The 14789-nt window shown below is 42.1% G+C and overlaps 1 protein-coding gene across 4 annotated transcripts in view; it reads left to right on the top strand.

The window, feature by feature from the left end:
- Positions 1 to 420: 420 nt before the first annotated feature.
- Positions 421 to 14789, top strand: part of styk1a (serine/threonine/tyrosine kinase 1a) — a 16776-nt gene continuing 2407 nt past the window's right edge. The window contains exons 1-9 of one of the 4 annotated variants that reach the window (XM_037794106.1): positions 421 to 681; positions 5304 to 5371; positions 10480 to 10682; positions 10814 to 11050; positions 11409 to 11584; positions 12299 to 12379; positions 12814 to 13028; positions 13372 to 13412; positions 14057 to 14153. In XM_037794106.1, coding sequence (XP_037650034.1) covers positions 10556 to 10682; positions 10814 to 11050; positions 11409 to 11584; positions 12299 to 12379; positions 12814 to 13028; positions 13372 to 13412; positions 14057 to 14153 — 974 coding nt within the window. In that variant the 5' untranslated portion in view covers positions 421 to 681; positions 5304 to 5371; positions 10480 to 10555. Of the gene's footprint in view, positions 682 to 1295; positions 1505 to 5303; positions 5372 to 10479; positions 10683 to 10813; positions 11051 to 11402; positions 11585 to 12298; positions 12380 to 12813; positions 13029 to 13371; positions 13413 to 14056; positions 14154 to 14789 lie in introns of those variants that run through there. The other 3 variants (XM_037794102.1, XM_037794104.1, XM_037794105.1) reach the window with 3 other exon arrangements.

Genomic DNA, 14789 nt, shown 5'->3' with positions numbered 1-14789 from the left:
CTCTGAAAGCCGGTCAAAATAACAAATTCTTATCTTCTAATCCTCACGTGTGGCGTCGGTTTATAGTTTACGTTAGCCATCTGTGTGTTTACTGTGCCACTAGCCGGGGACTGAACGGACGGTGTTTGTTCTAATGAATCCTGGAGCTGCTGCACGCTCTATTAAACGCATCATGGGTGACAGGAACATACGTCCCTCCTCCTACTGTAGTAACCCCAAGTCTGTTAAGTTGACAAATACAGACAGCTGTCTGGAAACTCAACGCATACACAACAACACATGAACAGAGGCACACAAATACATGCACATAGCAAATATATACTGAGTGCAAGGTGTGTGCAGGTGATAAGAGTGGCAAGGAAAAATGTGTTGAAGGGGTGGGTGTGGCCAACCAGAGAGAGAGAGAGAGAGAGAAAAGAAAGACACAAGTGAGAAAGCACACTGTGCTGGTGACAGCAAAATAGAAACAGAGATACTAATCACCAGTATCTTCACTGGAAATATGGATATCACTATATACTGCAACCAACTACCAAAAACATGAAAACTGAGAGGGTGGACTTGAATTTGTCTTACAACTCTACACTTCTAGTGTGTGGCTTGCAGGGACAGCAAACTGTATGTTTTGGATAAGAGGAGCACACAGAGTTCGACACCTGAACCGTCCCCAGAGTCGGCCAGGTAAGATGAAAAAAATAAAACTGTTGAGGCAAATTAAAAAGTGTAGATGTGTGACTGAAAGTCTGCAGCTTCATTAAGATGAGCTGGATTTACACGTTTTTCAATATGCCTCCTGCTGAAATCAAACTCAAAATATGAACGTTTATATCCCAATATGTGTTTGCGTCTATGTGCTGTATTATTATTCTGTATGTGTACATGGAAGCGCATTACTTTATGTGTAAAAACAATGTGTGCACATCCACATACAGTGCCGTTTGTGTGAGTAGATGGTATAACTTCAATGTTTGTGGTATCATCCTATGAGATATAAGTATCCTTACACATTTAATATGTGTTTTGACCCACCATTTGGTTTGTGTGTATTTACACATGTCTGTGTGTCTTTAACAGCATATTTCTAGTGTCTGTTCTTGTGGTGAGAGGTAGCAAGTCTTTAATTGTGCGTGAATGTGTGTGTTGATGCAGGAGTGTTATTGCAGCATGTGAATGTGGGTGAAGAATGCAGACAAACGGGCTCAGTGACGTCTGTGTTTTGTGTTAAAAAATGCTTACTACATACCAGTGTGACTGTAAGGGAGTGTGTATGTGTCACACCGAGAGTACACTGTAATAAGATGTTTCCGTGCTCTGTGAGGTGTGGATGCTCCTGAATTACCACATGAAACGAGGACTCCACACTTTGTACTTGTACTGTCACGTACGTTTGTCGTGAACAAGTGCCATCGCTCTGAGGCTAATACCATTACATCACTACAACGGCCTGTAGTCTACATTACATGGTGTTTAACTGGGTTTTCTTCAGATGACAGAAAAGGACAAGGTAGGCATGAGAATAATTTTTAAGCATTATTTGACTGACAACTAGGGATGCACCGATGCCACTGTTTTTCAGACTGAGTACGAGTACTTACATTTGGGTACTCGCCGATACTGAGTACCGATATGAGTACTTCTCTGTGCCAAAAGACCCTCGTTAACAGCCAGCTGGAGGGTGTGAGCGACACATGGCAAGCTGGGGAGTCTCGCATACGAGGCGGTGCGCTGCGACCAGGCTCTAGGTCGGCCGCAGCTTTACAGCGCTATCCACCCGGACCTCGCCTCACCATGACGGGGCTCCCTGCTCCCGGTGCGACTGTCGACCGGGGCGGACTGTCCTCAGTGCGCCCCAACCGTGTCGTGCTGCAGACCACATAAAAGGCGCCAGGGGTCTGTGGCGTTGTTGGCAACCCACCCGACCCGTCTTGAAACACGGCGAGTCAGAGGGTGCAAGCAAAACCACGTGGCGCAATGAAAGTGAGGGCTGGCGCGCGCGGCATCGGGCGCATCTCACCCGCACCGTCGGGGAAGTGGAGCTTGAGGACCCGAGAGATGGTGACGAGAGGTTAACGCCGCGCTGCTGTAAAGTGGTATCAGTGCCGTTGTGTCGGAGCCGTTTTGCGAGTACGAGTGCATGAGCACAGTATCGGACCCGATACCCGATACTGGTATCGGGCATCGGTGCATCCCTACTGACAACATATAAGCTGCTCATATAGACAAAGGCGTGCTAATTTACATTAGTGCTTTTTTGTATTTCATTGACGTAGAACACTCATTTAGAGCGATGTCAATAGAAGCTAAGGCTACATCTACACTAATACGTTGTAATTTAAAGGGACTGTTTGTAACTTGTTACACGTATAAAATCACCGGGGTCGGTGTCCCATGCACGCTCGCATATGCGCGCTCGCGCGTGGCTACGCTGTTCAGACTCAGACTCCAACACAAACTACAGTGAAGCACAAAACCTCTTGGTTTGTATCTAGTGAAGCCCGTCTGTTAAACAGTGTTGGCCGCGAGACCTTCGTCTGGTCAGCTAACATTACTGCCAAGCAGCTGAAATATAGAGCAATATTGTGCTTTTTAGCTGACGTGTGTTGCCTCACTGTTGACTAAACGGCCTCAGGTGTCGCTGTTAACAAGCATTTCTGTATCTTACATACAGTCCCTTTATAACGCACAACTTTTGCTACATTAATGCTTAGCGTCCACACTACTCCGGCATTTTCAATCCCCTAAAATGGAGACGTTTTCACAGGAGGAAAGCTGTTATTTGAGCGGTTTGAATCAATTCCCGTGTCCAGCGCTGCTTCCTGTTTATACCGGTACACGGCACGCGAATGGTCATGTGATATGCGTTTTCTGTTGTGGTAGTATGAATGGAGATTAATTCTGAAACAGCCCTAAATCTCTTGTCTGGACGGAGATTGGACGGAGTATTAGTGTGGATGTAGCCTGAATAGCCCAATAGTTGATAAGGACAGTCTGCAGTGACCAGTCACACAACAGGTTAAGAAGTCACTGACAAAGAAAAACATGATTTGGAAATAACAGGCTCAAAATGTGTGTAATGGCCAATTAGAATGCTCTGTTCAACAAAGCTGTGTATTTATTGTTTTAATCTTACAGAGTTTATAATGATCCAAAACTGAAGAAAGCAAAGTGATTTTCGTGAGGAGGGCCAACTGTCTCTCTCGTCTGGAGTTACACAATGGTTATTTCCTCACTTTATGTGACACAGCACTTTGATATTTGCCCAGGTTGATAACATGTCTACATGTAACACTGGTTGATTATCTGTTAGCTTGACCTCGTTTCTGTTTCTTCATGAACTGTGTATTAGTTGAGTGTCACTTGGTGAGTACTAAGGTTATAGTGAGTGACAGGTTGGTTAGGGAGCAGGCTACCTGTAGCATTACTGTTGGCCTGCTATGGTTGTGAACACCTGAATCTCAGGCTAGCAGTGTTTGATTCTAACCCTCAGGCAGACAGATCTCACTCTTGTCTTCATTTGTTAAACAAATTGGATGGACAGGAGGACAACAGTATACGTGCCTCTACTTGTACACGGTGGTTTTCAGGGCACCCCGGAAGCAGCAGTGTGTGTCCCTCAATCCTCAAAAATGGGTGTCCTTCCATCCTCCTGATTAGAATATAAGATCTACGAGTTGTGTAAAATATGCTTCTTTGAAAAGACCTGGGGCAAAAGTTTTAATCTACAGGATATAATGTGCTCAGGCAAAATTTGCATACAAGTACACAGACACAGAAACCCTCCCATTCAGTACACTCTCTCACTTCATCTCTAACTTCATGTTCTCCATCGGTTATGTTTTAAAGGCATAGTTAGGATTTTTGAAGTGGGGTTGTAGATGACGCTCGCCACGCCCCCAGTTTGGAGAAGCAGACAGCAATACCAGCACGGGAATATATACATATTTAAAAAAAGAAATCCATATCAGTTTAAGTGTACACTACATTTAGGATATTTTCACCGCTTTATCTTGCCTTCAGACAGTCCTTATATCCATCTATGCTCTCTTCAAAACCACCAGACTCCATTGACAAAAACAGTCATTTTACATTGCAAAACACTGAAGTTGCTGGTCTACCGCTGCCTCCATCGGTTAGTTAGTTTGTGTCATTGTGTGACTTTGGTGAATCCAAACTAACTGTTTAACACACAAAAAGTCAAACAATAACAAAAAGAAATGAATCGATCGACACAACAGTAGACCGGCAACTCCTGTGTTCACTTCCCTTTGTATTATTGTGTTGTACCACTGAGTTGATTTACAGTTACAGTCTTTCTTTGATAGTCAAGTTACCGTTTGCTTACAGTATATAAAGATTAGTGAGCATGTCAGCAACAATAAAACTTTTTTCAAGAGCCTTTTAGTTCCATACTTCACTACCAGCTGTACATGCAATAGCAAAATCACTCCATGATGACACTAGTTGAAAAGGCAAATTAGCAGGATGATTGGCTCACTCTGGTCCTTCACATTATCAAGAAGAAAAAACAGAGAGGACAACTTATATCCCTTTTACCTGAACATGTCTGTAGCTAGTTAGCGGCCATGACAAAAGCCTTATTGCTGTCTTTTTTAAATTATTAAGATATATTACTAGATTCTCCCTGAAGCTCAAAATCACATTTTACTGACAAACAAACAATCATCCTCAAATCTAAGAACCAACTGATCAGCTACTCCTTCTATAACCAAAATGACAATATACTGTATGGTAAAAATACTACTGACATGAGACCTTAACAGTTCTAAGGAAATGTTCAGATCAAATATATCTGGCATATCATGTGTGTGATTTGAGAAGTTTAATGGGCTGCTGAATGCCGGGTTATCCTTTCAAGGCTTTTATGGATTTTGGGTCACTGCTGAGCAATGGTAATGCTGATCTCTGCTCCTCTATTATCTATGTAACCGATAGCTGGTTAACTATACACATAGAAAACAAGTCAACGAGCATTTCTATTTGCTATGCCAGTCCAGATAAAGAAGGTCACAGTTGATATTTGCTATGTAAGTATAGATTAGAAAAGGCCACAGTCAATATTTACATTCTCTAAAATGTTCTTAAAGTTGATCACTAGTAGTCGACATCCTTCTCGGCGTGCACTCTGCTGTTTACTGATAGCTCTTAAAGCACAGTTCAAATGTGAACCGGCTACTTTACTACTGAATATAGAGTTATGAGAGGCTATCTAAGCTTAGAGGATTTAGGGTGGCTGCTGAGCAGAGGTAATGCTGATCTGTCTATGTTCCTCTCTTCCTGTCCAGCATGTCATCCAACTCGTCATCCAACTCCACGCTCGATAATCTGTGTGCACCGGACGACAACCTCTGTAGTAAGGACATAACTCTTCATGTCTCTCGTTCTCATCATCACCTACACTTTCTCCCCTCCTATCCTATCCTTCCTCCTCAACCCGTCTTCTCTCTCCCCCCTCCTTTACTTCTCTTCCCCTCTTCACATTCTTTCTGCAAATGTCCTGAGCTTTCTCTGCAAACCTCAATCATGCCGATATTCCAGCAACAACAACGGCTGTGGGGAAAATACTGGCTCAACCTGATATTTCAGATATGTACTTTATACTATTTTGCTTTGGCTGGAACACAGAAGACCAGCCCTACAAATGCAAAAGTCTGCCACTGAGTGACTGAGTGATAAAGTTACACGATTGGTCGACCGAGTGTTGGAGTTTCCTCATTGGCTGTTGCTTTTCCGGTGATCCGGTGACGGAGGGCGTCTCAACACTTTCCACTCATTCCCTATGAAAAGCAGGAGAAGCAGTCAGCCAGTGCATGGTGGGAGTGTTGCAGCGAGTTGGTGAGGGTCTGAATTTGCGTAAAGTTGAAAAATCTCCACTCTATGCAAATAAGCCCATCCAGCGCTACGCATTCCGGCGCTACGCATCCAGCGCTACACATCTGGTTCACCAAAATTGGACCAAGCTGTGAAACTAGGCAATCTAGTTCTAAAATGAAACGAGATTCAGCAGTGACATCGCCTATTTCTGGCTTAAAATGTTTTCAGGAGTAGATTTTGGTGGATTGTTTAGACGGAATAACAGAAAGTTTATGTTATTTGCCGCCATGTTGTTTCCTGTTTGAAAACGGCGAGCAAAAACCAGGAAATCAGGTGCATTCAAGGATAGGGTCCGTCACCGCTTCAACGGCCAGTTGAGTGGAGCAGCGTGTCCCCTAGTGTCCTCGTTGGACCTGGTGGACATGTAGAGTCATAAAATGAACATTATAGACATGACTACTGACAATTTGTGTAATTTTGGCCACAAATTCCCAGACTGAGCGTACACGGTCCAGCCTTATACTCGGTTTGGACTGAGTCTTGTTTCAGTATCTGTTGCTTCCTCTACTGTTTCTATCTTCCACTTTCCTCCTACTCTATCCGTTTCAACCTTTACTTCTTCACTATTACAGATTCCTTCCTTTCTCTGTTACCTTTTGCTCAGTCTTACTCTATTACTACCCGCCTCACATCAGCCTCTTTTCTGTACCTCTACTTTTAAATCTGTCCACTGTCTCCTGCCATCAAGCTGAACTCAAATGCTGCCAGGGTGTCTTTCCTAATCGTATATATCAGCAGGAGAAATAAAAATAAAAATATATCAACAGGCCTCTCCCTTCACATACTGGGAGACATTTCATCTTGCCAAGTAGTTGATTTTCTGGTTTTTGCATTTTGCCTTTGGTTATTTATCTTCTTAAACATCTCATTGTCAGTTCTCTGCCTACTGTGTATTTTCATTACACACCAGCAGCTATCTCATTTTGGTTGTAAACCTACATCAGTAGACAACAGACAAACGGTGAATGTTTCTGCTGAGCTCATGCTGACATGACACCTACAGTCACATGATTTATCCTGGTAAACAATCAGAAAACCAAACGTTTGGTTCAAAGCCGTTCAAGAAATGAACAGAAATGAACTCTTCAAATCGTACAATGTATTGGAATTTAACAACCATAAAGTACATCGTTATTTCTGTATTTATATGACCAAGAAACTGTCTGCTGTCTCCTGCTGGTGACTACAATGAGCCTCCAGATAATGTCACATGAAATACTGGAACTCCAAGAGATGTGTGATTACACAATCAGATGGAATAAAAACAGCTGACTCACAGATACTGCTGGGAAGTCCTTGTGACCACACATTTAATAATTATGTTACCTAGAGGAGCCTTTCAACAACCATACCAGGAAATGGTTACTATTTACTTCTGTATCATATGAAAATCATGTGACTTTTTAATTAAGCTTTACTTTCAAACATCATTATAACGCATGATACTGTAACTAAGATCTCACAACACTTTGCGTTATTTGCAGGAAGAAATGCCTTTTTAAAATAGCAGTTAAAGGGACTGTTTGTAAGAATCAGAATGTCTTGTTAACAGCGACACCTGTGGCCGTTAAGTCAACGAAAGTCAGCGTCGGGTTCGCGCTCGCTCTACATAGACATGAAGGAGCATCGCTCAACACAGTGAGGCGACACACGTCAGCTAAAAGTACAATATCACTCTATATTTCAGCTGCTTGGCAGTAATGTTAGCTGACCAGACGAAGATCTCTCCATGAATCAATGCTGATCCTAGTGTTGGCTTTCCCTGCCTCAGCCTCCCAACCGCGGCCGGAGGGAACAGGGGAGACACCGGAGTTTTGGTTGGAGACGATAACGTTTCTCTCTGCGGAGCCCCTTCACTTCACAAGACACGGGAAACCTCTGTTGGTCTGGAGGAGCTGCAGCAGTTATTTCTACACAAACGTCCACTGTACATTCACTAGATATTCTCAGAGCTAAACTAACTCTTCTGCAGTGTGGAGTGTGCAGCATGCACGTGAGAGTGGAGCGAGCTGAGTGAAGGCAAGCAGGCAGAGGAGCAGAGGAGCAGAGTACAGCAGAGACTCCGGTCCTGGAGACCAAAGCTACGGTCTCCCCCGCGTCCTCCGACCGCGGCCAACACTGTTTAACAGACGGGCTTCACTAGATACAACCAAGAGGTTTTGGTGCTTCACTGTAGTTTGTGTTGGAGTCTGAGTCTGAACAGCGTAGCCACACGCGAGCGCACATGAGACACCGACCTGCAATGATTTATACGTGTAAGAAGTTACAAACAGTCCCTTTAATGATATTTAACCCTCTGGAGTCCAGGTTGCTTTTGGTTCTATGCTTTCATTTTTGTCTTTGTTGAGCACCTTTTAAACTGTCCTTACCCCACATGCATGTTTTTTTTTCCCAGCACAAACTCAGCTATAAGTCTGACAACAGAAAAGGCATCAATCTATCAACAGAATATAAATGTAAATACAATGTTGGACTTGTATTGAGTCTTTGTGGATGAGAGGTGTTGAAAGTTTAAACTCAAACCAAGTCTATAATGGGAACGACAAGAAATGATTTACACCATTCTGCAAAAACCTCACCACGCCTAAGAATGTGGCCCAACCAGAACCTGATGTTTACACTGAGCAGTGGCTTTATATTCCAGTTTCTTCTCTCTAACAACATTGGTTTCACATCAGGATTTCAACAACAGGAGGTGTGTAGGATGATGGATTTGATGGCTACTGCTACAGCTGGCATGCATTGTAGTAATGTTACACAAGGGGGTGTTGGTCCACAGCCAGAGTATGGTATTAAAAGGGTTGTCAGTGAAGGGTCAATATGGAGGATATGCCTAACTATAAAAGATCAAATAAAAGGCATAAATAAATGAAAGCAATAAAAGAATAAATACAAAATGACCCAGGGAAGTCCAGTGAAGGGAGTTAAAGTGAACTTGTGTAACCAGGAAAACATGGATGTATTTCCTGCTAGGCACAGCTAGTAGTTCAGTTGCTCAACAGGAAGATGCATGTAATCAGTGACTCAGCAGTCTGAATCTCTTATTCTCTGAATGTCAATGCATGACTCATTGTAGCGTCCCGGGCCAGTCTTAGTGTCTAATTACAGCTTAATTGTGTTACGTTGGCAATGCAGCAACAATGCAGCAGGACAAGAGTTGTTTCATTATGAGCAGAGTGAGGCAGAGGCAGTGAGCAACGCATAGCATGACAATGATGAGCAATTGTGATAAATGCTGCCCACATGCCACAGTCATATCAGAGGGACAAAAATAAAAGAACAGGGCTAGTGGTGTGTCCAGATATATGATTAGGCTATAACTGAGCAGTGTGAATTCCTGAGGTTCTCCAGTTTTTGACTGGGAACTGATGATTTAATTGCTGACACAATGAGTGGTTATCTGATTTAAAAGTCAATTTTCTTTTTATTGTCTCCACTTTAAATCTTGTTTTTACCAGAGATGTGCTCATACGTTTTCTTAGAAATAAGTCATTCAGCATGAAAAAGCATAAAAAATGACTAATCAACTAAAGAAATCTCAGTCGACTAAGACCAAAATGACTGATTAGTGGACTAATCGACTAAGAGGGGGCAGCCCTAATTGCAATAAACATATCTTTTGCACTCAAATACTGACGTGCTTTGTTAAATCACAGTGTCATCTAGTTCATCATCAACATATCAACACTGGTGTAAATGGTGGATGATAGAACATCCTGTTGGGGGGTGCAGCCTTTTTAACAGCCAACGTATTCATCCTGTCAAAGTACCCCAAGCAGAACACCCAAACCAAACCTGCACAAACTCACACACAGTGTAATTAGAACTTTTTGGGTGTGAACATCCGTCTGAGACACAAATACATGCACACAATTCACAAGAGTGTTGAGGACATGGAGGACAGTCTCAGTACTGTCCTAACTTGAATAGAAGAAACAGGGGGACATTCCCACTCAGGATTCAACGTCAATGCTTTTCTTCAGTTGACCGGTTGGGCAAGTGGGTCAGAAATCTACTTGCCCAAAGTCAATTTTTACATACATATTATACAAATTGTTTTATTTATTAGCAGTTATAAAATAAAAACAAAGGCTAAAGTTAATTATCATGTTAAATCTTTATCTAAGTAAATGAATCTGGATTTCTGCCCACATCCTCTAACGTCACCCAACTAAACTCCTGTTTCCAGGATAATTGGAATGCCCGCTTGCGCTTCAACTCATAACTTAGTTTTTACCCGCCGCCATTTTCTGGGATCGGTAATGCGCATGTGCAACTCTTAACAGAGATGAGAAGGAAGCAAGATGGCTCACTCCTCAGCTACTTCCATCAATATCTCCGGAAAAAAACAATGTAATTATTTTTTACCACTTCAATGAGTTGATATGTTTACTAGCCCTATGTGGCAATTTCACTTTCCCCGGGCAAACAGGCAATCCTTATTGTTGAGCCCTGCCACTGTGGGTCTTCCTAATAAGACCGACTTGTCAATTTGCACACAAAATATTGGTAATATAAAGTCTGAAAAATGCATTGCCTCCTCTTGTACCTGACATTTACACATGAACGTCTCTCTTTCGCTCTTAGTTGCAAGGGAGCATTTGCAGGGGGTGATCATCGTCCCTACGCTGCTCCTCCTGGGAACCCTGTCACCTTACTGTACATGCTCTTACTGAGGTATTGTCCTGAACGCAAGCGGGCACATATCACAGTCCCTCAACGCTACCACAGCTCATCACACAGACACAAACAACGGCACAGCCAGAGACATCACCTACAGGGCATTGATGGTGAGCGAGCATGCAGAAGTCTCTGTGTCATTCCTATTCTTGTTTCATTTTTCAGTGTAACTCAGTTTTCCAAAGAACTACACTCATATGTATTATCCTGCTCTGCTCTTTGTCTATCTCTCTCTCAATAGCACCCCCAGGGATAAACCCACTGGAACATGAAGAGCTGCCAATGTCAGTTCAACAAGTGCAGCAGAGTGTCAGGCCAACTCAGGCTGCAGTACCTCACATGTCCACAGAGAGGCATCATGGAGCCTTCAGCCAGGTCACTGTCCTGCCACTGTCCTTCTCCATCAAGCCTGATGACACAGCCAGCCTCTACAGAGCCCGCATGGACAACAGGGATGTCATCCTGAGGGTGCTCAAAGGTAAAGTGGGCTGTACAAAGAGGTCCAACTGCTTACTGCATGTCTGAGGTGCAAAGAAAGGTTTGGTTTTGCTCGCTTCTCAGCAACAGAGAGATACGAGGGATGGTCTGGTACTGCTTTACAGACACTAGAGTTTTCTACTTTTTATTTGCTTGGTTTTGCTTCACATCAGAGCTTCCATAGTCTCAAGGACATCAAATGGAGTGACTTTCGATCTTAAAAAGCTACAAATGATTGACAGCACAGAAGCCTTATTTTTTGTGACTTGTCAAATCAAATATTTACGGTTAAAGTACAGTAACTGTGTGACCTTGTGAAACTTCCCTGGTTAAATAAAAGTTATCTTCCTCAGAAACAGCAAACAGCAGTGAGAAGCAGCACTTTTTGGGCTTTGCCTTGTTCGTGTCAGGACTGGGGCAGCACCCCTTCCTACCTGAGCTGCTGGGTGTGGTCTCAGTGCAGTCGCCCCTAATGATGGTTGTGGAGGAGCTGCAGCACAGAGACCTGTTGGGGTACCTGTGGAGATGTCGACAGGTACAGTAATCTATTCATTATCAAGACAAAGAAGACATATTATTCAGAGACAGGTTTACACTGTGGTTTACATTACAAACTGCAAGGTATGTGCTGATTTCAGATGGCAATATTTAAGACCTTTTTAATACCATGTGTAACTGAATGAGCTGGTTTCAAGCTGTAAACTGGTGATGAAAGTTTTGAATATATAAATGGGCTGGAAAACCTAGAGAGGTGTCTGTAAAACCGCCCTAAAGCAATTTAAACCCTTCCAAATGGAAAAATGGAAATCAAATCTGTTACCCCCCAAAACCAATGGCACAGAAGTGGACAGTATTCAACAGATTTTAAAAAGTAGGGTCATTATTTGGTTTAAAATATACTGTACTTAATAATTACTGCACTTTGCCTTTGTGGGGCAGTATAGAGCAATATATCCTACTACTACTGAAAGGGAGAGACTCCAGTATCCATATTTACTTGACAGTGGCAGGTATGGTATGTTCACTTACTTCTAAGACACAGACATACTGTACAAGCCTGACACACATATGGCCCGGTGTAGGAACTCATTATCAATGCAGACAGAGTGAGAGGTATACCACATTACATAAAAGACAAGTCTGGTAGTCTGATTCATAAGGCTACTATCCAACCATAAGGAGACTGACAATAACATTTACATGTTTCCCCTTTCCTCCTCCTCCTCCTCCTCCTCCTCTCTCACTGAAGGACAACTTGGTTTCAGAGTCGTCATGTGACATGACAGAGAAGAGGATCTTCATCATGGCAGGACAAGTGGCCTCTGCTCTGGTTGGTTAAACTGCTGTCTGTCTGTCTGTCTCACTGCTTCATGGACCAACATACTGTATATGTGACCACATTCACATGATGTCTTCCTGCTTGTCTCCCAGTCTGTCTACATCCTCATTTGTTAGGATTTGGTGGCAAAGTCTCTCAGTTTTTGCCTTTTGTCTCAATTATAGAGCACAAACAGTGTGAACAGTGCCTTCACTCTACAGGTTAAGGTTATGTTGTTAAACAAAATATGAATATATGAATTCTAGAAAAAATATGAATTAAACCATTATAAATGTCAAAGTTACTTCTGGTTGATGTTCATGTTTCATATTTTTTGTAGTATCCTTGAAGTGCTACTTTTTCTACTATTCCACAGCCAAGTCATAAAACATCCTCATTTCCAGCATCCCTCTTATTACCCTGTCTTTACCTGCACGTCTTTCTAGGAATACCTGCACAGTCAGAGCTGCATCCATGGCAACGTGGCAGCTCGCAGTGTTCTGGTTGGTGGAGATCTGACAGCGAAGCTGTGGGGATTGGGCTCGGCCTACCGCAGGAGAACGCAGGCAGCTTCACCGGGGGAAGTAGAGGACATGGAGATGAGGAAGTGGCAGGCACCTGAAGTGCTGGGCAGAAGAGCCATCAGTCAAAGCAGTGACGCGTGAGTGTCCGAGTCCTCTGTAACAATGTGAAATAATGCAATGAAGATGAGTGAATATAAAACATGTCATTGAAATGTCCCAGCCAGAGTTATCAAAGCGGGAACTTGATGTTTCAGCTTGATTATTATCCCAGTTAATATCAGGATGTTGAATAAACTGATCTATTTGAATTATGTTAATATTCACATGTTTGTAATGAATAGCATGTTTCACCAAGATAAAAGTATGCATGTTTATACAAATTTGCACCTTTAACCTGTATATACTGCAGTTTAATCTGAGATCAAAATCTGAAATCAACATGTTTTGACATAATGCCCTTCTCTAACTCTTTTTTGGCAGATGGTCCTTTGGTATCCTGCTCTATGAAATGGTCACATTGGGTGGGTGTTTTTAAATTCTATTGTAGAGAAGTCTATTGTAGAGAAGTTGTTTATTTTATGAATCATAGAATAGGACTGCATAACATTTAAGTAAAAAGTTGGAATTTTGATTATAATTACCAGCAAAGAATAAATATGAAATAGGGCTGCACAATTAATCAACATTTTATCAAAATCGCAATATTGCAGGAGGTGCTATATTTGTTAAAGGCAAAATGTGTGTCAAAATACCATTTCAAATGAAATATTGCGGTGCTGCAGAGATGTCCTGGCCTACACATCATATTCTACAGACTAAAGGAAACATCTTGGTTTGGTACAGATCACCGCAAACATCATGGTTTTCAATAAAAAATTAGAATAATGATGTAAAAATGGTCATTCCCTCTAACATCACAAATCATATTGCAATTGCAATATCAGAAAATAATCACAATTATAAAAAAATTCAAAATCAAAATCATGCAGCCCTAATATGAACTCCCTTTCATATAACATAGGTGAGTTAATTATACAGCCAGACTAGATGCTCTACAACAAATGTTTAAGAAATGTAGATTAATATGTCCTGTGGTTCTGTGTTGAGTGCATATTTGTGAAGTAAAGAGACTTCAAACTTATATATGATACTCCTATGTATACAGGTGACCCACCGTTTGCCAAGATCATGGGGACTGAACTTCTGCAGCATCTCCAAAGAGGGAAGCATCTCAAACAGCCGGCCACCTGCTCCAACTCATTGTAAGACAAACAGCAGAAAACGGTTATTGTAATGCTATATAGCACCAACTTTGCATGCTGGAAACACTAGTGTGCAAGGGTTTTCATCAGCCACAAATCATGTAGTCATAGAGCATGTAGATTCCTAAACTCAATACAATGCTGTTAACAGTTGATTTCCCACCATCATCTGTAAATGAAAATGTTTAAAGTTAAGATGAATTCATTATGTCTGCAGTAGTGGAGATAGGAGGAATATCTCACCCTCACCCTAGGCTGATCATTTCTTTTCTTATGTTCTGAGTACCATCTCCCAATCGGAGTCCGTATCACAAGTATCAAAAACTGTCAAGTATCAAAAGCTGGCATCAAATGTCATGCTTCTCTTTCTTGCTCTTGACACGTTCACAAAATTTTTCTTCCAAGTGTGTCCCAGTTTATTTCCTGTTGCAGTGTACGTTGGTGAATGATTCAGCTGCCAGGAAGTAAACATGGACCCAAGCTGTTGCCTAGCAATGCAATTCCATTGAAATGTCTATACATCAACTTAAACAACTTAAACTAGCTAGTAACCGTTAACTAAAATGTCAAACATAGTTAACCAGAATTAGCCAAGGCAAATCATTTGCTTTAGATTCAATGTAGCTCACGTTGTGC

This window comes from Sebastes umbrosus, chromosome 15 (genome assembly GCF_015220745.1).
Source record: "Sebastes umbrosus isolate fSebUmb1 chromosome 15, fSebUmb1.pri, whole genome shotgun sequence".
Taxonomy (NCBI): Eukaryota; Metazoa; Chordata; class Actinopteri; order Perciformes; family Sebastidae; genus Sebastes; species Sebastes umbrosus.
The sequence above is the reverse complement of the archived record's forward strand: the minus strand, read 5'-3'. Positions and strand labels throughout refer to the sequence as shown.